Source organism: Octopus bimaculoides, chromosome 6 (assembly GCF_046866305.1).
Source record: "Octopus bimaculoides isolate indiv1 chromosome 6, ASM4686630v1, whole genome shotgun sequence".
In the NCBI taxonomy this organism is placed as follows: Eukaryota; Metazoa; Mollusca; class Cephalopoda; order Octopoda; family Octopodidae; genus Octopus; species Octopus bimaculoides.
Window position 1 is genome coordinate 50,681,597 of NC_142933.1, and position 25,000 is coordinate 50,706,596.

Sequence of the window (25,000 nt, forward strand, 5' to 3'; positions counted from 1 at the left end):
CTTTTCAATATTCAAATGATGAAATATAATTGCACTCCTACATAAAAAAAGGATAAACGAACTAAAATATCCTCTAAATAGAGAGACAGCCGAATATTTTTTAAGCAACGATTATTGATAGCGGCTGCGTGCATATATGGATCTATGCACAGCTACTTAATATATAACCGAGTTTATAGAGTGCTACTGTCCAAATTGCGTGTGTATTTTTGTATGTGTATACGAATTTATAAGTATGCATGTATGAGGTTGTGCGTCAATTTATATAGTTCAGTGTCCGTGTATGCACTTGTCCAGGTGTTACAGGTTACATGAATTAAACATGCTACATCTCAACAGCTTGCTTGCAACATATAAGCCACTGCAATAAAAGCTGTACAGATAAAATAATAAGAATGTCAAAGGACAAATAAATAGAGATAAATCGCCGAGGTTAGAACATTTTAGTTTATTTTTTATTGTAATTTTTTTTATTGAACACACACTTGCCACCACATTACTCTTATTATTAATAACAGCTTTACGCATTTGTGTTGCTTTCCAAATATTTTGGCAGTATTTGTTTAATATCTTTATCTTCTGAAGAAGATAAAAGATAATATTCTTTTTCTTATTCTTTGCTTCACCCACTCATTAGTGCCAGTTCCCCTCCGTATTTTCTAAATATAGCAGTTTCACTTCGTTCAGTCCTCCGTTTATATGATTGAGAATGACCGCGCCTCCAAGCTTTAATTGATGGCTTCTCATGGGTCTTCCACCAGCGTACATGATAGTAAACGTAACGGCAGTTAAGTGGACAGGTGCGCCTAGACCCCACTCTATCACCCACTCTTCTTTCCATATCCTCCCCCACTAATACTTTTCTGTTATCTCAGAGTGAGGGCTCTTGTAACCTTCATTATAGGAAAGATGTCTATGGATCTAAACGGAATTAACTATTTTTGTAAGGTACGTCGTTGTATTTTTTCTTTCATATAATGAGCTTATTGCAATCCGATGGGAGATTTTAACTGCACAGTGTTAGTTTTTTGTGAGGTGATGGTCTTCTGATACTTGATGGAGTATACAAGATTAATAAAACAATAACATTCTAGCTCAGTTTCTGGGAACTCTTCTGATCTGCTGCATTCGTACACATATGGGATCAGCTATTTTATTAATATGCCTTACAAAATATAAGTTCAAAGTCAGTGGGAAATGAGAATTATGATTCGCGATTTAAATATTGCGTAACATGACATACTCTTGCTATAAATAAAAAAAAAATCTAGATGTATACAATAATATGAATCTGCAGATTAACACATACGCAGTCCTTAATTAAAAAAACAGCTAGGTCACTAGTAGTTATTTCAGTGTTTTAAATTTTGTTCATAACTACTTTTGCATAAAGAAGTGTCGTTTTGGCTTTAATTTTCACCACACTCAGAATTCTCTTTGTGTGTGTGTGTGTGCATATTGACAGGTTTTCTTTTTTTTTTATTAATTCGTGTTCTGGATTTATTAAAATCTCGTTATTCATTGCAATTGTTGCTTTTTAGACTTTCATACGTAAATACACATAGAGTGGATATTCGCATCAACAAGACCATAGTTACATATTTTACGCTTTAAGTATTGTGCTCTTCACTACATATGTTCAAATTTTGCATTTCCACAAATTGGTATATCAAAATTTAGAATAAAATTCTTAAAGACAGATAATGCAGATATATTTGCACACATTTTGAACCCATGTGGTCTGCGCAAAAAAAACAACAAAAAAACATGGCTTCAAAAACTCTTTTGTAGCCATTCCTGTCTAAATGAGATATTCTTTCCACCTAACAATTGTTTACATGTTGCCAACGACATACAAAGATCTGTATGTCTGTTACTTCGCGAATTTTAACAATGTTGTGTTTGTTATTTAACCCTAGGTCTACTCTCTTTCATTAGGCCTACCATCAAAGATATTCTAGCATGATCACCCTATCGTTTTGTAATGAAGTACTACATTTTCCAGTATATTATATTTTTTAAAGTAGTGTGTGTGTGTGTGTGTGCATAAATGCACATACATACATACTTACGTACGTAGTACATGTGTGTGTGTAAATATGCGTATATGAGAGAGATTTAGTTGCTATTTCTGGCATATCAAACGGCTTTGTCGTGGCTCCTACGCCAGACTTCTAACAAGCATTGACCTACATGTCCAACTGTAAACAAATCATCACTCTCTTCGTATAAATATGATATTTATTTATGTTTGTATATATCATATATATGCCGTGCATATATATATATAGTATAATATGATATAATAGAATATAATAGAAATGTATGTTTTGGTGAGCGTGCAGTGTAAAGTCCGTTGGTACGATTTAAGGTATGCGAAGATACCCGTTTTTCATTAGAGTACACGTATAAAATACACAGGATGACGTAAATGGTTGTTTTGATTATTAAAAACAAAAACAAATTAACACAAAAGTGGAATGTATTTAGGAATTTGCATTAATAAAGCACGTAGAAAAGATTTATCGAGTTAATATGCATACATACATATACTTCTTTGATCCGTATATATATATATATATATATATATATATATCTCAATGAATAATTTATGTAATATATATATATGGCTTTGTTTCGTTTTAATTCGCGCGCGCGCGTATATATATATATATATATATATATATATATTGATATATGAATAAAATATATAAATAAATATATATCTATCTATCGATGAATAATTTATATATAATATATAAATATGCATTACACACACACACACACACACATATTATCACCTTGGGCAAGTGTCTTCTGCTATAGCCTCGAGCCGATCAAAGCCTTGTGAGTGGATTTGGTTGATGGAGACTGGAAAAAGCCCGTCGTATATATGTCTGTCTGTGTTTGTCCCCCCCCCCCTACCATCGCTTGACAACTGATGTTGGTGTGTTTACGTCTTCGTAACTTAGCGGTTCGACATGAGACTCAGAATAAGTACTAGACTTACAAAGAATAAGTCCTGGGGCCGATTTGTTCGACTAAAGGCGGTTCTCCTGCATGGCCGCAGTCAAATGACTGAAACAAGTAGAAGAAGAGAATACATCATTATCATCATCATCCAGTATTTTAAATCAGGGATTTGTCCCCGTTGACGGGGGTGGGTGGATGTAGCTCTATGTCATAGCAACTGAGGCAGGTAGGTGCAGCCTACTCCAACCTTTGGGCTGGCTGGTACCCATTCTTTCTTGCTATCATGAGGCTTTTTTTGGAGCTGGATTTTCTATGGAGAGCATGCCCTTGTTTACCCCCAACCTCAGTTTCTAGGCATGAGTGGTCCTGAGAGCAAGGCCTCTACCACGATTTTTATGAAATGCGCAGGAAAACTAACTCAAGAAGGCAGGGACGCTACTCCCTGAGACTCCTTTTGGAGCCCATATATATAGGGAGAATTCACAAAAAAAAAAACAAAAGACAAAGACAGGTGGTGTAGACAACAAACAGATGTATTAGTTTAATGCTCGGGAAGTGAAAAAGTCTTTAACGTTTCGAGCTTACGCTTTTCCACAGAAAGGAACACAGAAAGAAACAGGGAGAGAAAATAAAGAATGTGTAGTGGCTAGCGATCTATCATGATGGCAAATGAAAGACGGAAGATTGATTATATGAAAATTTATTAATCACAACAATTGTTTCGACACATCTAGCATTGATCCCTTATGGGTGGGACACTCAACAACTGGTTCAGGAGCATCTGGCAGTGCAAATGTATCTCATCGGGTGATAAATAGATACAACTCTTTAAAATAACAGTTCTACAATGTAACTTTTCGTTTTGTAGGGGGGGATGACAGAGGAAAGAAACAAAAAAAAAAAAACAGCCAGTCAGAGGAAATATCTTCATTTATATAGATGATAAAAATAAAATCACAGATGGGGAAAAATAAGTGAAACGAACACGCAAAACAGCGAAAAATGTATTGAAAATAACCATCAACAAATATGGGCAAGCTGCATGGTGTGAGTACATTTGCTCATACAAGCGTCTGTGAAAATGTGAGCATACGCACACGTGAAGTTTGGTGCACTCATAATCACAAAGTGAGTTAACTATCTTCCGTCTTTCAGTTGCCATATACATAATGATCACTGTGAAAGTGACCGTGCTTTACCAGTAAGCTACCAGGTGTAAACCGTTTTATTATCCAATAATATATATATATATATGTAAAACCGAATCAGAAAATCTCTCATAAAACTTTTTATTGATGTACCTGAAGAAACCCAGAATGGGTCGAAACATTTGTCGTACACAATAAAATTTTTTCTTCTTCCATCTCTTTTATTAATACTATATATATATAAAATCTGAAGTGAACAGTATTATATGTCCATCACGGCTGATCTTATCAATTGGTTTTGCACTAGTGCTACAATGGGGTGTTAGACAACTCACATGTGTATATATATATATAAATATTTATTATAGGCGAAGTGATAGAGTCATTAGGGCATCGGAAAAAAGAGCTTTGCAGTTTTTGCTCTGACTCATCACATCTTTATTTCATATACCTCTGAGATCAACTTTGTCTATCACTTCCCCCCACCCCTGGATCAGTAAGATATGCTACCAGTCAAGAATTGGTATCGACTAATCCCTTTTCCACTAAAATTGCTGCCCGTGTGCCAAAATTTGAAACAATAATATGGCATGGCAGTGTGGTATGAAGTTTGCTTCCCAGCTACATGGTTCCTGGTTCAGTCCCACTGTATGGCACCTTGGGCAATTGTCTTCAAGCTTCAGCCTGACCAAAGCCTCGCGAGTGGATTTGGTAGACAGAAACTGAAAGGAGCTCAAAGTGTATACATATATATGTGTGTGTGCGCGTGTGAAGATGTACCTCACCACCACTTGACAACCAGTGTTGTTGTGTTTCCGTTCCTGTAATTTAGCGGTTTGGAAAAAGAGAGACTGATAGAATAAGTACTTATTATTGTAGGCACTCCGTCGCTTATGACATCAAGGGTTCCAGTTGATTCAATCAACGGAACAGCCTGCTTGTGAAATTAACATGCAACTGGCTGAGCACTTCACAGACACGTGTACCCTTAACGTAGTTCTCGGGGATATTCAGCGTGACACAGTGTGACAAGGCTGACCCTTTGAATTACAGGCACAACAGAAACAGGAAATAAGAGTGAGAGAAAGTTGTGGTGAATGAGTACAGCAGGGTTTGCCACCATCCCCTGCCGGAGCCTCGTGGAGCTTTAGGTGTTTTCGCTCAATAAACACTCACAACGCCCGGTCTGGGAATCGAAACCGCAATCCTATGACCGCGAGTCTGCTGCCCTAACCACTGGGCCATTGCGCCTCCACAAGAATAAGTACTAAGCTTAAAACATAAATTAAATCAAGTACTGGGGTTGATTTGGCTAAAATATTTTAAGGCCGTGCCCCTACATTACCGCAGTCTAATGACTGAAACAAGTAAAAAAGATTTGTGTTGAACAGGGTCTGCTTTGCATTTTGGGCAAGTGTCTCCTGCTATTGCACTGGGCCAACCAATGTCTTCTGAATGATTTTAGCTGACAGAAACTGTGTGGAAGCCCATTGTGTTCACACACACTTTTTCATGTCCACTTTTCTATACTAGCATGGGTCATGGCCATGCAAATTTTTCTATGCCACATGCCCTTCTTGTCACTATCTGTCACCTGTTTCCAAGCAAACTAATATTTCCCCATGGCTGGACATATTTTCATAGAAGGTTTAACATAAAGGATACTGCTCATATGATGGTGATGCTTGTTAATAATTGTGTGATGTAAAGACAAATAGACACAACCTCTATCTACATATGATGGGCTTCTTTCAGTTTCTGTCTGTCACATTGTGTGTATATGTGTGTTTTTGTGTTTGTCCCATCACCACTTGATAGCCAGTGTTGGTTTGTTTATATACCTGCAACATAGCAGTTTGGCAAAATGTGTTTAATAGTATAAGTACTGGATTTAAAATAACACATCATACAAAGTAGTTACAATCCAATGACTGAAACAAATAGAAAAATTATTAGATATATATATATATATATATATATATATATATATATATATATCATTTATGTTATAGAAAAAGGAAATGGAGAAACTGATGCATAGACATCAATTTATTTGAACATAGTCAATTCTGTACACTATCAAATTCCTTGCTCCTACAGCTGTTTCCATGCCCAATTAATTCAATTTGAGGAACCATTTTGAGTGTGGCCGTTGCCAGTACCACCTGACTGCCTTTGTGCCGGTGGCACATGAAAGCACCCACTACACTCTCGGAGTGGTTGGCGTTAGGAAGGGCATCCGGCTGTAGAAACTCTGCTCAATCAGATTGGAGCCTGGTGTAGCTATCTGGTTCACCAGTCCTCAGTCAAATCATCCAACCCATGCCAGCATGGAAAGCAGATGTTAAACGATGATGATAATGATGATGAATTAAATTAATTTAAATTTTCGTATTGAAAATCGGTAAATTGGGTATTTCTTCAGGGGAAGAATTTGATAAAAGAGGAGCTACACTCAGTGTGTTGGTTGATCCTTGATCGACTCATATATACACACACACACACACATATATATATATATTTATATATATATATATATATATATATATATATATATATAATATATATTATTAGATAATAAATTGTATGGTATACACCTGATAGCTTACCCGTAAAGCATGTTCACATGGAAGATGGAAGATACAAGAATGTTTATTAATCACTATAGTTGTTTTGAACTGTCTATCATTTATCCCTCATGGGTGGGATACTTAACAAATGGTTTAGGATTATCTGTCAGTGTAAATATGTCTCTTCAGGTGATTACAAGATGTATCTCATTAAAATAATAACTGTTCCGCAAGATATCTTCTCGGTTTGTGTTTAGAAAAGCAGCAAATTGAGGGATACAGTTACATTTTTATAGAAGATCCACTGGACAACAAAAAGAAAAAAAAAAAATTATTGCCTGCTACCTGGATATATGGTGCTGTACTAGACTAAATCGAGTACGCTGATTCCGAATCTGAACTCAGAATTGCTGTAGCACATCAGGATTTTGAGTTATGTACATAATTATATATTGATACTATATTAGTATCAGGAATAGTTAAGTTCACGGTAAATAATTATCATAATAGTATATTAGTACTGTATATAGTATATTTATGTTCAAGGTAGATAGTATTACAATATAATGGTACATAGTATATTTATGTTAAGGGAATACTCACTTTATTTTTGATATGCTCAGCTCAGAAATGTTTGAGACACTTGCTCTTGTGCTTATGCGTTGTGCTGGTCTCCTCTTGTAGGAACCAGCAGTAGTCACCAATCATGTGTGGATTGAACCGGCCTTAATACCTCATTTCCATCTCAGATATGTCCTGGTGGAACTTCTCCCCATGCTCATCACTAACGACACCAAGATTCGTTGGAAAAAAATCAAGGTGAGAATGCAAGAAGTGCATTTTAAGGGACATTCGGCATCCCATTCTTTCATGTACTGTTAGCATGTTGTTTATTAAATCAGCATAGTTTTTAGCTCTATGATTTCCAAGAAAGTTCTGTACAACTAACATGAATGAATCCCATTCTGTCAGCTCAACTGGATTCAGTTGAATTTGGTATCAGACATCAATGAAAATGACTGCTTTCAGTTTTGCATCACTTTTCTCTGCACCAAATTTTACTTTTAGGTACTGGAAGCCACAACCATTGTGTGTCATTGCTTTTACAAAGTTTTTCATGAAACCGAGTTTTTCGTGAAAGGGTAAAAGGAAGATCTTTTGCAGGTCTACTAGTGGCATATGCTGCACATTGTATCAACTATCTGCTCATCTCTTTTAGGCCAGTCTTTTAGAGTGTAATGATTGCTGTCGTCATGGCTGTTCCAAACACATGAAGCACATATTCTTAGTATATCCCAGCTGTAGTCCTAGGAGGAGGAAAATCACCTTTAAATGACCACAAATATTCCACCCTGGGAACTGAGTAATTAACTCCTTTCAGAGTGAGTTCCATCGATTCATAAGTTTCTTCCATACTGACAACAGGACCCACAGGAATGGCAGGATTTTTATTATCATTATGTAACAACACACCTTTGAGGCTAACCTTACTTGGGTCTATAAACAATCGCCATTCGTTAGCTACATGCACGTGTCCTAGTTTTTGTATGAGTGCATTAATGTCAGTGTAGAAACAAGCTTTATTTTCTTGCTTAAAAAAGACAGATCAGCCTTCATGGCAAGATTGGAAAATGGAAATTTTTGTACCTTGCTGTAGGCGATACCATTGCTGTAGTCTGGATCTCAAAACTTCTGCTTTCTCCTTTAACAATGCTAGGTCTCTTACTAAATCATTCAAATCTTCTTGATTAAACAAGCGTGGCTCATTTTTCTTAGAATCTATTACATACTCTTTGTCGATAGGAGAATCAGGGGGTTCATCATGCGACATGTCAAGGTCTTCAAGTGAATCATGTAAGAGGGGAACTGGGACAGGGTTTTTGAAATAATGTGGGACTGGTTTTAGAGCTGACTTACAATCTGCATATGCAATTTTTGCTTTGGTTTTCTTTGAAAAACCACTATTAGTCATGCAAAAGTAACAATCAGAGACATGATTGGTTGGCTCACGCTATACAATTGGTACAGCAAAAAGTATTCCCTTCCATTTTCCATTCAGCCACTGTATAAGCCTTGAGTAATGCACAGTGCAGCATATATGAGGTGCTTACCTCTTGCTTGGTCCCCAACTTTACACCTGAAATAATCTTTAGAGGCAGTTTTTAATTTGGTGGCAATGTTCTGCTGGTCATGTGGAGAAAATTCTCCACAGTTATAATGAAAGTTGGCCAGTTGATTCACAGAGCCTCTCCTGTTCATGATCCATGTTAGCATGTTGTTTATTAAATCAGCATAGTTTTTAGCTCTATGATTTTTGCTATACAATTGGTACAGCAAAAAGTATTCCCTTCCATTTTCCATTCAGCCACTGTATAAGCCTTGAGTAATGCACAGTGCAGCATATATGAGGTGCTTACCTCTTGCTTGGTCCCCAACTTTACACCTGAAATAATCTTTAGAGGCAGTTTTTAATTTGGTGGCAATGTTCTGCTGGTCATGTGGAGAAAATTCTCCACAGTTATAATGAAAGTTGGCCAGTTGATTCACAGAGCCTCTCCTGTTCATGATCCAACACAATGAACACAGTTAAAACAGCAATCATGCAGGGCAAGAGATACATATGCCACCCATGATGGCAGCGTAAATGACACTGAGACTTACCAAGAACAAACTAATGTGTTTGACACTTGCACACATTATGTCACCACCGTCTATTGCTAAACTAAATAATGAACTTTCCCATCATTTGTTTTATTGCTGTTATTTCTTTAATTTTGAATTATGACCACTTTCAATTTAGCAATCTAGCCGAAAGTGTAGTTATAATCTTGCACATGTGCATAACTCAAAATCCTGATGTGCTAGAACAATTATGAGTGCAGATTTGGAATCAGTATCCATGATTTAGTCTATGACATGTGCTTTTACCCAGTAGCAAAATCTTTGCTGTCCAGTGTAATAAATGACAGATACTAAAAGAAACGAATACACAGTACAACAAAAAAAGTATTAAATTGGATGGAATTTTCATGTTATAAATATACAAACTAAGCATTTCATCAACAGTATTAAAGTATCCCACCTGTGAGGGATTGCTGCTAGATGGCTTGAAACAGTTGTAGCAATTTATAAACATTTTTGTATCTTCCGTCTCTCTTGTTAATCAAATCTATCTATCTATCTATCTATCTATCTATCTATCTATCTATCTATCTATATGTGTGTGTGTGTGTATATATATATATATATATATATATATATATATATGTATAAAATTTCCAGGATTCAAGAGAATCATGTATATATATATATATATATATATATATATATATATCATCATCATCATCATCATCGTTTAACGTCTGCTTTCCATGCTAGCATGGGTTGGACGATTTGACTGAGGACTGGTGCAACCGGATGGCTACACCAGGCTCCAATCTAATTTGGCAGAGTTTCTACAGCTGGATGCCCTTCCTAACGCCAACCACTCAGAGAGTGTAGTGGGTGCTTTTACGTGTCACCCGCACGAAAACGGCCACGCTCGAAATGGTGTCTTTTATGTGCCACTCGCACAAGAGCCAGTCCACGGGCACTGGCAACGATCTCGCTCGAAAACCCTACAAGGTCACGCTCAGGATGGTACATCTTATGTGCCACCCGCACAAGAGCCAGTCCAGGGGCACTGGCAACGATCACACATGGCTTGCCGGGTCTGAGATCGTTGCCAGTGCCCCTGGACTATATATATATATATATATATATATATATATATATAGATGACAAGGGATTGAGACTTCTAGCGATTTGCTCTACTTGAGAAGATATGTCAAGCTTAGTGAAATTGTGGCCATCTGTACATACGGGCATGTCCTTTATGGCTGTACTCCCACTCCCTTTCTCAGCAGAGGGGACTTCGTCTTGCAGGTGTTAGTGCCACATACAATGCACCTGTGCTGGTATCGCATACAAAGTGCCCAGCACACTCTGTAAAGTGGTTGGCATTAGGAGGGCTATCCAGCTGTAGAAACCTTGCCAAATCAGATAACTGGAGCCTGGACAGCTCCTGTCAAACCATCTAAACCATACCAGTATGGAAAATGGATGTTAAATGATGATATATACATACATACAGACATACATATATATATATACATATAGTGGTTGTCTACTCCTTACACAGAGTTTGACCACCTCCTGCACCTACACCTCAGCCCGTTCATGGCGTCTGATGTGGTTTTTTAAACCAGACAGTGTTTTGAAAAAACACCCACACAGATTGCACCTCTGATTTGCACTACCAATACCTGCAAGTAAGTTCTGCTCATTGTGGATCCTAACATGTCTTTTAAGACCCCCATTGGATTTGCAAACCCTCTGGCACATGCCACAATCAAACGTGTGCACAGACATATAATCAGAATAGCTGTAAATATGTATATATATGGGTGTATGTATGTGTATGAGTGTCTGCAAATATGTATATATGAATCATTTTAATTTTATATATATATATATATATATAATAAGGTTTTTAAACTTTTATATATATATATATATCGATTCCCTGCCCTGCATATCTATATATATATATATATATATATATTATTTTTTTATATTATTTTTTTATCTTTTATATAGTTATATTATTTTTTTATCTTTTATATATTTATATTATTTTTTATCTTCTTATATATATTATTTTATTTTATTTATTTATTTTATTTTTATTTTATTTTATTTTATTTTTAAAAATTTATTTATTTTTTACATGGATGAGCTGCTCCACATCGGTCACCGGAGTGATATTTGATCACTTTACAGAGTGTCTGAGTGTCGGTTAGGTGTCTGGAATGGGATGGCTTACCTCATGGGCAGGTAGAATATATGCATATATATATATATATATATATATATATACACACACACACACATACATTCCTCCATGCACACATGCATACACACATGCACATATATATTTCTCATCATGTCCACTTTTTCATGCTTGCATTGGTCAGACAGAATTTGTTAAGGCAGATTCTCTATGGCCAGATGCTCTCTGTTGCCAAGCAAGGTAATATCTCACGATGCCAGACATGTGTTTTCATGGATGACTGGAAGCAAACATTGCTTTTATAGCAGGGATGCTTGTTTATATATAACCATAATGTCAAAGCAAAGGAAGACACAAAAATATGTATACATGCACATGCACTTATATGTTATAAGATATCACATAACCTGTTATTTATATATATATATATATATGAGTGTGTGTGTGTGTGTGTATATAGGATCTTTTTGGTTTGACGGGCAACACTTGTTTTGTTAACGAAACACTTTCAAACTTGGGATACTGGTAGAATGTGTCATATAAAACATCTTTTTCTCGTAGCCTTCTTAACAAAAATTAGTTCTTAATAAGTTATTTCATGTTGTCGTATTTGTGTAATTTCAACCAATCACTGACGTCTATTGAGGTGAAAACAATTACTGCCGTAGAATCTAAACAACATATTCTAACAGTGTTATGGGATCTTTTCTCTTGAATAAAATTAGTGCCGTTGTTTGTCAACAACAACTATCGGCGGTAGTTATTTATAACATCGTCCGTGCGTTTGGGTTCGGGTTTTAGGGTTAGGGTTTTAGGGTTAGAGTTGGGGCTAGGGTTATGGTTATGAGTTATAGGGTTTTAGGGTTAGGGTTATGAGTGAGGTTATGGCAAAAATAATCATAACCCTAACCGTAACCCTAAAACTAACTTTAACTCTAAAACCGGAACCCTAACCCTAAAACCCTAAAGCTAAAACTAGTACAAACGATGTTATAAATAACAGTACCGCTGATAGTTGTTGTTGACAAACAACGGCACTAATTTTATTCAAGGGAAAAGATCCCATAACACCATTAGAATATGTTGTTTAGATTCTACAGCAGTAATTGTTTTCACCTCAATAGACGTCAGTGATTGGTTGAAATTACCGAAATACGACAACTTTTTACATGAAATAACTTCGAATACAAAAATATTTATTTGTTCTATAACACAAAATATACAAGTATACGAAGTTTGAAAGTGTTTCGGTACCAAAAATACTACATAAAACATAAATGAAAAATGTTGCCCGTCAAACCAAAAAGATCCTGTATATATATGTATGTATACAACAGGCTTCTTTTAGTTTCCATCTACCAAATCCTTTGAAGGCTTTAGTGAGCCTGTGGCTATAGTAGCATACTCTTACCTAAGGTGCAATGCAGTAGAACTGAACCCGAGACAACATGGTTGGCAGGCAAGCTCCTTATCCAGTCACCTGTGCTTATACACACACACACACACACACACACACACACACACACACACACACACACACACACACACACACACACACACACACACACAAGTTCTGTCTATGTAAATGGCACATACATATATATGTGTGTATCATATATCTGTACATATATATGGATCAAAACAGTTTGATTCAAATTCTGTGCTACTTAAAGTTTCAAAGCTCATGAAACTTATTGTTGGGCAGTGGAAATTTGAATATATATATATATATATATATATATATATATATATATATATATATATATATATATATATATATATATACATACATATACACATCAGTTCCTCCTGGTCAAAGCTTCATTCACTTCAGTGACTTCTAGGTGTTATCAACATATATATATATATATATATATATATATATATATATATATATATATATATATATATATATATATATATATATATATGAACAGATGCAGGTATGTTAAATACTGTACAACATAAGTTTGTTGAAATTATCTCTGCCTCTAGCAGTTTTAACTACCAAATGGAAGTTAAGCCCTGCTATACTTGAGGATGGGAGATAATCTTAAGAATTAAAAATCCTTCAAAACTGACATGCCATTTATGAAAAGGATAAGCTTATTGTCTGGAGACAAGAGGATAGTCATTGCATAAAGCCACCTCCCTCAACACTCCTCTCTACCTCATTTGGAGGGGGTCTTGTCTTGTGAGTTACTTGGTGAGCTCACTAGGGCTGGTGCTATGTAAAAAGCACCTTGTTCATTCTGTAAAGCGGTTGGTGTTAGGAAGGACATCCAGCCATTCAAGTATGCCAGAACAGACATTGAAAGTTGGTACAGTCCCCTGGCTGACTAGCTCTTCTTGAATCATTTGTCCTATGTTAGAATGGAAAACAGATATTAAATGATGATGATATAATGATCTGTATGTGTGTATATATTTATATGCATAATAATATAAATGCTGTTTCAGACATGTTTTATTCATTGATGAACAAATCAATTATATCATGAAAAAAAAAAAAATTCTTCAGGTGAATTAAAATTTAAATCTAAAACTTAACACTTAAGATTTTGCGCATGAAGAATGTAAGGCCAGGGACTGCACCAGGTTTCATTGTCTGTTCTGACATGGTTTCTATGGCTGGATGCCCTTCTCAACACCAACCACTCTACAGAGTGTACTGGGTGTTTTTTCTGCGTCACCAGTACCAGTGCTTTTTATGTGGTACCAGCACCAGTGCTTTTTATGTGGTACCAGCATCAGTGTCAATTCTGCTGTGGCAGACAGATCTTCCTGAGTACAGTAATGCACTAGATATCTTGGTCCTTGGCCATCTCCTTCATAAGGCTCAGTGTCTTGAGATCAGCCTTCAAAACTCCATCCCATGTCTTTCTGGATCTCCCTCTTCCACAAGTTCCATCCACTTTAAGTGATCTGCACTTCTGTATGCAACTGTCTACATCAGTACACATCTCTCTCTCTCTGTCTCTCTCTCTCTCACACACACACATTAAAAATGATGATGATGCAAACACACATCTGTATCATCATCATCATATGTCTGTATTTGATGGTGTTATATACTGGATGATTTAATAGGATCTAAGGAGCTAGAGGACTGCTTCAAGCTTTAGTGTCTGTTTTAGTGTGGTTTCTGCAACTGGATATTCTTCCAAATGTCAACTGCCTTAGTGGAGTCACCAACTAACTTGTAAGATAAGGCCTGTCAAATGAGTAGTGGTACATTATTGATTGAGAAGCTAAAGTATGATAGAGAGATAGGAACAAGTGTCTTGCTGTAGAAGAGATACATAGCTACCTCAGCTGGAAAGGACAAAAAATAATGGTGTTCAAGAAGGTGAGTATTAGAGAGAATAGGGACAGAAGATCAGGAAGGATGGATGGGTAAATTTGTGAGAGTATGAAAGGAAAGTTAGAGATGGTTTGAAATGGAGATGAGGTAAATGTAGTGAATGGTGAACACAAAGTGGAAGCACGTCAATAGTGAATCTCAGTTTGGAGGCAAGATGAAGGAAAATAGAAGAGAGGCAGGACAAGGAGGTGATAAGTGGTCATTATTAAAGGACTGATGGTGGAGAGCAGCAGTATAATAAAACCATAGGTGAGAAAAAGAGAGACTGTGAAGTGTGGGGGATAGGGTGGTGTGATTCACTGTGTCAGAGGTATGTAAAAATGGATAAAGTGAATGATGAACAAAGGTGTGGGAGGCTGACAATAATAGATATGAGAGGGAGTTCAAAGAAAAGGAGCATTCAGTAGAAAATAAGTGGCAAGGAATGATATTAAGAGTGTGGGAAGGGTGACAAAAGATCTGCCTGTAATATGCATCTGTTCCAGAAACAGCTGTAAAGTACTGCCTGCACCTTCCTATCCACCACTTGTGAATTTTTCACCAATGATCCCAAGACTTTTCCTTTGTGATCTTGGTCAAATCAACGCTAAGGATCTCTCATATTCTCTTCTACCATATCCCAGAGTATATCTGTCTACACTGAATCACTATGAACTTTCATCCTCTAGATTTTCCTGGTTTCCTGCTATATTTATACATCAGGGTTCTGTTTTCAATGTGTTCTTTTATCTTTTACTTGTTCCAGTCCTTGGGCTCTTCTCATGCTGTGGCACTATCTTAAAGGTGCTTTTAATCAAATGTATTGACCCCAGTACTTATTAGTATCCCTCACCCTCTCAGTAACTCTCGTATTCATCACCACTATAATATTTCCAGCAAATCTATACCTGACTTTTCAAGGGGATATTAAAAAGTCAGGTATAACTAATCATGTATGGAAAATGGAGACAACCAACCACAGTGGGATGAAGTCAAAGTAATAGAGACCACCTCTGTAAAATTAGAAAACTTAAGGAGGCAACTCATATGCTAAGACATAACAACCTCCTAAGCAAGCCAAGTGTAGAGATGAATACAATATGGAAAGCAATAATTAAGAAAGAAAAGAGCAGACTGCTATAATAGATTATGTAGACATTAGGTTTATGTCTTAAAATTCACTCTGTCACTGCCTACTGACATGGTGTAGTAGATAAAGATGTTGGTTAATGCAGGGTTCTGAGTTCAGTCCAAGGCAAGGCACTAAATTAATTCACAAAAACTTAACTGAAGCAAAAATCGTCACAAAATGCAGAGAGTGGAATGAGAACAGTGTACCTCTATGGATCAAATAAAGGGTTAAGTTTGAAATTCTGATACAACTGAACTGAGTTCAACACATGACACCTGAAGAAGGTATCATGTACAACAGCTGAAATGTAGTGAATTCAACAATCAAGATGAGGATACCACCCCAACTAATATAAGCAGTATGCATAATATAAATTCCTCGTCTCACAAATATAAAATTGTATTAACCATTGTGTTTATCATCACATTATTGTTGAGTTTGATACACGATCTATACACTCGAGAGCTGTCCCATTTTATATTACATTAGGTGTATGAGAGAATAAAATCCAAGCAGTTAATGTTGTAATTTTTAGCACTTAATTTTCTTTCTATTATCAACATATTGCAAGCTTTAATGTTTTGACAATGTGGCTGATTTTTTTTCTCCCACCTCAAGCCATTTTAAGACATCAAATGCATTATCTAGTGTAATCCCTTTATGGCTTCTTTTCACATTTTAGCCTTTAGGTCCATCTCCCCTCTTCATCTGTATCTCTCTCCCCCATCTGTATCTCTCCACCGTCTCTATCCCTCTTGCCTCACTATACTGTACTTCATACTACAATCACATATACAAAAGGTTGTGGTGTTAACTAAATACTGTCATGTAGGATAATGACTAAACGGACTAATCTAAGGGACATAATTCTAAAGCGCTTAAAGCAGTAATCCAGATGACTCCTGGAGGGATTGGGGACTGCAAAAGATTTTGGGGTTCATGCAAGAAAAATAGCAAATTGGGGGTACAGTATATTAAAGGTTCATGAAAAAAATTTGCTTTAAGTGTATATATTGCAAGAAACAGCTACATTTTATCTCTAACGTTTAACATATTTCAACCTACACAATGTGTGAAAAATAAAAAAAGGAATTTTGAAATCTAGTTTTAAAACACTGAATGGCTAGCAGGGTCCACCAGACTAAAACAATAATCAAAGGGGTCCATAATAAAAAAATGGTTGAGAACCACTGACTTAAAGCCCAGCCTTTTATTTGTCTTTGTTCCATTCTTGAGTTTCATGGCAAGTGCCTTCACTATATAGTCCGAAAATGATCAAAGCTTTAGGAGTGAATTCAATACAAAGAAACTGGAAGAAGCATGTGTGTGTTTATAATATATATGTCTTATATATTGTAAATATATATATATATATATATATATATATATATATATATATATATATATTTACAATATATAAGATATATCTTCTATATATATATAAAATTGAGAATGTATGTATGTCTGTGTGTGTGTGTGTGTGTGAATCCCTAAAACTCCAGAACTACACAACCAATTTCATTCAAATTTTACACATGCCTTACTTAGGGTCCCGGTTGTGTTTTAGTAAAAAAAAAATTTTAACTTCTTGCATACTTCCAGCCCACAGCAACATCATATCTCCTCTGCTATTTAAGTATTACGTGTCAAAAGTGAAACAAAAACACTCATGTCATTCGAACCGGAATCTCAAAAACATTGTCCCCTTACATCTCATTCTCATTTAAGTACCACGACAGGCAAATAAAAATTACTTGTATATTATAAACACACACATGCTTTTTCCAGTTATATATATATATATATATATATATATATATATATATATATATATACATATAAATCTTTTTATCTTATATCTTTTACTTGTTTCAGTCATTAGACTATGGCCATGCTGGGGCACCACCTTGAAGAATCTTTTAGTAAAATAATCAACCCCAGGACTTATTTTTTTTGAAACCTAGTATTTATTCTGTTAGACTCTTTTGCCGAACAGCTAAGTTATGGGGATGTAAACATACCAACACCAGTTGTCCAGTGGTAGTGGTCAACAAACACATGCACACACACGCATGCATGCATGCGCACACACATGCATGCACACACGACGAGCTTCTTTTACAAAGCTATGGTTGACCCAAGGCTATAGTAGAATACACTTGTCCAAGGTGCCATGCTGTGGAACTGAGCCCAGAACCATCTGGTTGGGAAGCAAGCTTCTTACCACACAGCCATGCTTGTATATCTTACCCAACATATATATGAGGGGGTACTGAAAAGTTTCTGGCTTTGGGAGGATCAGTTAATTATGATTTAATTCAACATATTCCCCTCTCAGATTCACACACTTATTGCAGTTATTCTAATCTTTGTAAAGGAACTCCAAAGATTCGGCCTCCAACCCGGCCTTTTGTGATATCCATAAAGCCAGGAACTTTTCAGCCCCCACCTCACCTCGTATGATATAGAAAGCCTGGAAACTGCTATATTCATCTTGAGAAAGCATCTTGTATAGACACATGGTGCTAAAAAATGTAGAAGTATATCGCTAGCTGACAAAAAGTATCAAGCAGCAGCGATGGAATTGTTAAGTTTAGATTCCTGTTTCTTTGAGCATCATCAGTAGTTAGTGACAGAAGTAGTATTAATTCAAAATAGCATTCTCTATATCTTGCTTAATGTGAGATTTTTACTCAGCCTACCAGCTATTTGCAGGACTCCTGTTTTTCTATATTGTCAGAGGCTAAATTTGTTGAAGTGTGTGGTTGCTAGTGAATACTTGCTGCTGATGACACTTAAATCCAGGCAGCTGTCAATAAAGCACTCTGTGTTAAATGAACTTGGTTTAACTGTATCCAACACTCAGATACCAATAAATGCAAGTATTTATATATATATGGGCCTGCCATAAAGTTTCTGGCTTTAAGCAAAATAAAATACAGGAGGATCAGTTAATTATGACTTTTTTCAACATATTCCGCTCTCAGATTCTCACAGTTATTGCAGCAGTTCTTCAGTTTTTCTAAGCCCTGTCAAAGAACTCGGGAGGTTGGGCCTCTAACCAGGCCTTTCATAATACCCTTAAAGTCAGGAACTTTTCAGCACCCACTCATACACATGTGAGTGGGTATATATGTACTGAATTGAAGAATAAACATAAAATATATCCATAGTAGTTAAGAGCTTAGCATCATCATCATCATCGTCATTTAACATCCATTGTCCATGCTGGCATGGTTTGGATGGTTTAACCGGGCTGGCATGCTGGAAGGCTGCACCAGACTCCAGTCTGATTTGGCATGGTTTTCTACAGCTGGATGCCCTTCCTAACATCAATCACTCCGAGAATGTAATGGGTGCTTTTACAGGCCATTTGCGTGACACCAGAGTGCTTTTATGTGCCACCAGCACGGGAGCCAATTTGCGTGACACCAGTATTTGCCACAACTGATTTTGCTTGGCTTGATGGGTCTTCTTCACAAGCATGACATAATGCCAAAGGTTTTGGTCATTGCCTCCGTGAGGCCCAAAACTTGAAAGGAACTCAGCCACTTTACCTCCATGAAGCCCAATGCTTGAAAGGTGTTCTTTACATGTCACCAGCATGGGTGCATTTGGCTTGACAGATCTTCTCAAGCACAACACATTTCCAACGGTATCGGTCACTAGTCATTGCTTCTATGAAGTTCAAAGATCATACTTCACCACCTTGTTCCATGTCTTCCTGGGTCTATCTCTACCACAGGTTCCCTCCACAGTTAGAGATGGGCACTTCTTTACACAGCTGTCTTTGTCCATACACATCACATGACCATACCAATGTAGTCATCTCTCTTGCACAGCACATCTGATGCCTCTTATGTCTAACTTTTCTCTCAAGATGCTTACACTCTGTTGAACATACACACTGACATTGCACATCCAGTAAAGCATACTGGTTTCATTTCTTTTAAGCCTATGTATGTCCTAGGCTGTCACAGCCCATGTTCCACTTTTCTGCTTCTCCCTTGGCTAGATATACTTGTCTCTTTGCATCCCTTCTGGCAATCTGATACAGTACCCTGCTACTCCCATTCTTCCAGGCTTGTTTCTTAGCTTTAATAGCCCTGTCTACTGCATTGTTCCACCATCATGTTACCCTAGTTCTGGATGGGACTTTGCACCAGTCACAGATTTGGTCTTTGGCACTAAGCAAGCTGTCCCTTAGGAATTCCCAGTAGCCCTCTATGTCACGAGTCTATAGCTCCTTCACCCTTTCATCAAATTTCTCAATTATGATGTCCCTAAATCTCTGACAATATGAAGGGTCCTTAAGCTTCCAAATCCTTCTTTTCCAGATTGGTTTACTTCTTAACATCCTTCTGGCCTGGAGTCTAAAGTCACTAATGACTAGTCTATGCTGGGGAGTACATTCTTCACCAGGGAGGGTCTTTGTATTTAGGAGCAACCATGCATCACACTGTTTGGTGAGAATGTAATCGATCTGGCTAACACAGATACCTGATTGGTAGGTTATCAGATGGCTGGCTGACTTTCTGAAGTTTGTGTTGCAGATCAAAAGGTTATTTGCATCACAGAACTCCAGTGGCCTTCTTCCCTCTTTGTTTCAGGAGCCAAATCCATGGCTCCCATGCACACCATGGAAGATACCAGGCTGCCGTCCTAAGCTTAAGCACTCTATGACCCATTTCGGCTACCTCTATGACCTTATCCACTCATTTCTCTGCAAGAAGTATGCTCTGGCCACCTACCCCTTTACTGTTACCTTCCCAGAAGATCTTATACCTATGTGTTTTGCCTGTGAGGAACCTGGCTGAAGCTTCTCTCCACCTTACATCAACATGCTTCAACAATCTCGCTAGACCTACCTTTCAATGTGCGTACATTGATAGTGCCAACTCTGAAAACTGGGAAAGGGACGTGGGCAGGAACATGGGAAGGAGTGATGTTATTCAGCACCTGAAAAAACTAACATATCATTAAACACTATTAGAATATTACAATCTAAGAGATATTTGTAGAAAGAATTTGTATATAAAGAATTAGCTAAAATGATAGTTGTGTGCTACATATTTAGAAGACTAAGAAGGTAGATGATTCATCATTTCATTATTCTCTCCAGCTTTTACAAGAGATGTAGTGAAACATCAGTATTTATATAATTACATAATTAATATGTGTAACTAATTAATTTAAATGGGATGATGGATTTTCCATTTTATCAGGAGAAAAAAAAAACTGGAAATGGAAATCAAACTACTGTTACTGTTTTAAATATGGTACAGAATTGAGAGAAAGACGAGAAAAGGCAGAAAGAAAATGAGGCCTGGACAGAGAAAAAGAAAGAGAGAGGAAGAGAAAGAAGAGTGACTGAGCGAAAAAGATGACAGACTTGAAAAGAAGAGTGAGAGGGAGAGAGAGAAATGTAAAGCTGGGAGAAAATATCAGTAAAGCATGTTTGACAATTGAGTTGAGTGTTGTTTGAAGGACAAGGGGAAATATCTTATTTGGAAACTAGTGAGGGTTGGCAACAGAAAGGGTATTTGGATGTAGAAAATTCTGCCTCGGCAAGTTTCATCTAATCCAAAAGTGACAGTATAAATATATATATATATATATAGAAAAGAGAAGACTTGTATGTATATATATATATATATATATATATATATATATATAAAAAAGAGAAGACATGTATGTATATATATATAAATGAGAAGCAATATATATATATATATATATAAAAAAGAGAAGACATGTATGTATATATATATAAATGAGAAGCAATATATATATATATATATATATATATATATATATATATTGTTGTACTTGGGGATGATCATATTGCCAGTTTAGCCAATATATATATATATATATATATATATATATATAAACAAGACCATTTTAATGATGCGTACTGCCTTAATTCTTCGAAACGCCGGAGTTTTAATGGTGGCAGCTGATGAAGGGGTTGTTTCTATGTGGCCTGCTTGTTTGTTGCACCTTGTTTACCATTTTGTCCATGTTCTTTTGTCACGTCATGTACCCAGTTATGTATCTATATGTAGATGTAGATGAACGTATATACATACACGTACATATATATGCATATACTCATATATTGTTTATATATATATATATATATATATATATATATATATCATTATCATCATCATCGTTTAACATCCACCTTCCATGCTGGCATGGGTGGGATGGTTTGACAGGAGTCGGCAGGTAGAAGCCAGCATCAGACTTCTGTGACTGTTTTAGTAGGAATTTTACAGCTGGATGCCCTTCCTAACACCAACCACCCAGCAGAGTGGACTTAATGCTTTTTATGTGATACCAGCACAGGCGTGGTGTGTATATATATCATCATCTTCATCATCATCATTTGGAAGGCAGACATTAAACAATGATGATGACAACAATAATATATATATATATATATGAACAAGAAAATTGTAGAATTCAATGGAAACTTAATTAATTTTATATTTGTATGTATTTAAATACCCCATTGTTATCAATTTTTTGTAATAATTAAAAAAAAGCACACCCAAAATTTAAAGATACTGCAGTTACTGATTTTCGTTTTCTTTGTTTTTCAGCATAATGTTAAATTTTCATCCTGTCAACATAGACTATGTAACCATGGAAGTCACACTGACTAGTGCCGACGGTAAGTCTGTTTGCTGCAATGCAGACACCCTTGCTCGTCACTCTGAATACATCGCAGCAATGCTGCGCAGCCATATGTCCGAGAGCAAGAGTTTGCAGGTAAAATTTGAATACTTGTCACTGGAACAACTCAGTTGGATACGTGATTATGTAGGGCACAAGGCAAAAGATGCAGGCCCAGTACTTACTTATGAAAATTCATCTAGTGTTCTTAGTACTTTGGATTATTTATGCATGCGTGATGCTATGCAGATGTGCGAATTGGATTTGGCTAAAAAACTTACCATTGAAAACTGTGATAAGCTTGCTAAAGCTTACGAACTTGTCCAAAAGTTCAATCTTGTAATTCTGAAAAAAGCAATACTCCAGGTTCTCTGCCAACTATATGTGATGAAACCTCTGTCATGGAAAGCAAAAATGCTGAAAAAGCTTCCTGCAGATTATCTTAATGAAATCTTCATGCATGATAACTTTCCACAAGCTTCAGAAGAGAAAGACATTATGGAGCTAATCTTTAAATGGTTAGTTTTCAATGAACCTAACATATCAGACGTAAACAAAGCAGTTGATTTGATCTTTGCTCCAGCATTAGAATTGATGCATGTTGAGCGACTTGATTGCTGCATTCAAAAACTACCTTATGCAAAAAATGCTTCAGAAACATTAAAGAACCGTATTAGGCAGTTTCAAAAATCTCCTCATCGGTATCTGCGTGATAAAAAGGACACTTCACCACACAAATTCCGTAAGCCTATTGATTCTGTGTTCCGCTATGGTGGAATAGGAGGATGTTGTGTGTCAACAGCTGTTAGCTATGTGGCATTAGACTGCATTGATAAGGTCATTGCCAATTCTGAACATTTAAGTATTCTTCAATGTCATGAATCCATTGAACCTACCCCAGTACCTCTCATTGAGTGTGGAACTTGTACCTTGGACAATATAGTCTATGTTGCTGGTGGACAGTCCAGATATACAATAACTGGTAAATTTGCCAAAAAAACTGTGTATCGATACATTCCATACAGAAGAAAATGGCAGCAGGTAAGAAATATTCTTATTTTTTTCATATTTGCTTTATATACTTTGTTTATTTTATTGTTTTGTATGATTTTCTCCTCTAAATATGTGCTAGTGGGTGCTGGAAAGTTCCTTGTATTGGGTAAAAGAAAATACAGGAAGGTTAATTAAGATTTTATTCAATATATTCCCCTCTCAAATACACACACTTATTGCAGCAGTCCTTCAATTTTCCTAAATCTTGTAAAAGCACTTGGACGTTTGGGCTTCCAATCAGGCTTTTCATGATATGCTTAAAGCCAGGAACTTTTCAGCACCCCTTTGTACATATAATTGTACAATCTCTCACTGTGGAGGGAATCTTTGGAAGAGGTAGATTCAGGAAGACATTTGGTGAGGTGGTGAAGCATGATCTTTGAATTTTGCGTCTCATGGAGTCAATGACAAATGATTGAGATCTTTGGTGATTTGTTGTGTTTGAGAAGACATGTCAAGCCAAGTGAAATCATAGTCATGGCCAGAGCCAATGACATGTAAAAAGCACCTGTGTTGGTAACACATAAAAGATACCCATACATTCTTGGAGTGGTTGGTGTTAAGAAGGGTATCCAACTGCAGAAACCAAGCCAAACTAAACTGGAATCTGGTACAACTCTCCAGCTTACTAGTTCCAATCAAACCATCTAACCCATGCCAGCATGGAAAATGGATGCTAAATGAAGATGATGAATTGTATGTATTTGAATATTTTTGGTGCAGCAACTATTTTTAAAGATAGATAACTTTTCTACTGTTAGAGCCTTCAACTATGAATAATTGAAACTGTTTGTTATTCAGGCATATTGTGGCATGCAGAGTAATGTGTTTCTTAGTAGATACACTGGTGTACTCAGAATGTGGCATGATGTAGATGGCATAAATGATAACATCATGTGTAACCCAAATTCAAAATATGTAGTCAGTAATTTAATTACTTAGTAGTCAGGTAAAAGAAATTTGTTTCTCTTACATTGCTAACCCTAACCCTTACTGTGAACTCAAGCAGAGAGGAGGTAAAAATACACTGGATGGACTAGTTTCCAAATAGTATCAGCAAATATTTATGGAGACAAAGATATTGTTTATGAAAATACTGCAGTGGATACATTGGATTATTTCATGCTTTTGTGATCAAATTCATATTGAAATATATTGTATTTGAATTTGGAACATAATCAAAAGTTTAGAGGGATTTAGTAAAATAACTTCCTCATTATTAAGCTGGTGTTTTGAATTTATTTTTTACAAAAGCTTCTATTTAAA

The 25,000-nt window shown here is 36.4% G+C and overlaps 1 protein-coding gene across 2 annotated transcripts in view; it reads left to right on the plus strand.

The window, feature by feature from the left end:
- LOC106874008 (kelch-like protein 9) overlaps positions 1-25,000 on the plus strand; it is a 49,113-nt gene that overhangs the window by 1,095 nt on the left and 23,018 nt on the right. The window contains exons 1-2 of one of the 2 annotated variants that reach the window (XM_052968841.2): positions 1-948; positions 22,609-23,722. The exon at positions 1-948 is cut by the window's left edge and continues 1,095 nt beyond it. In XM_052968841.2, coding sequence (XP_052824801.1) covers positions 22,613-23,722 — 1,110 coding nt within the window. In that variant the 5' untranslated portion in view covers positions 1-948; positions 22,609-22,612. The remainder of the gene's footprint in view (positions 949-22,608; positions 23,723-25,000) is intronic. The other variant, XM_052968842.2, reaches the window with a different exon arrangement.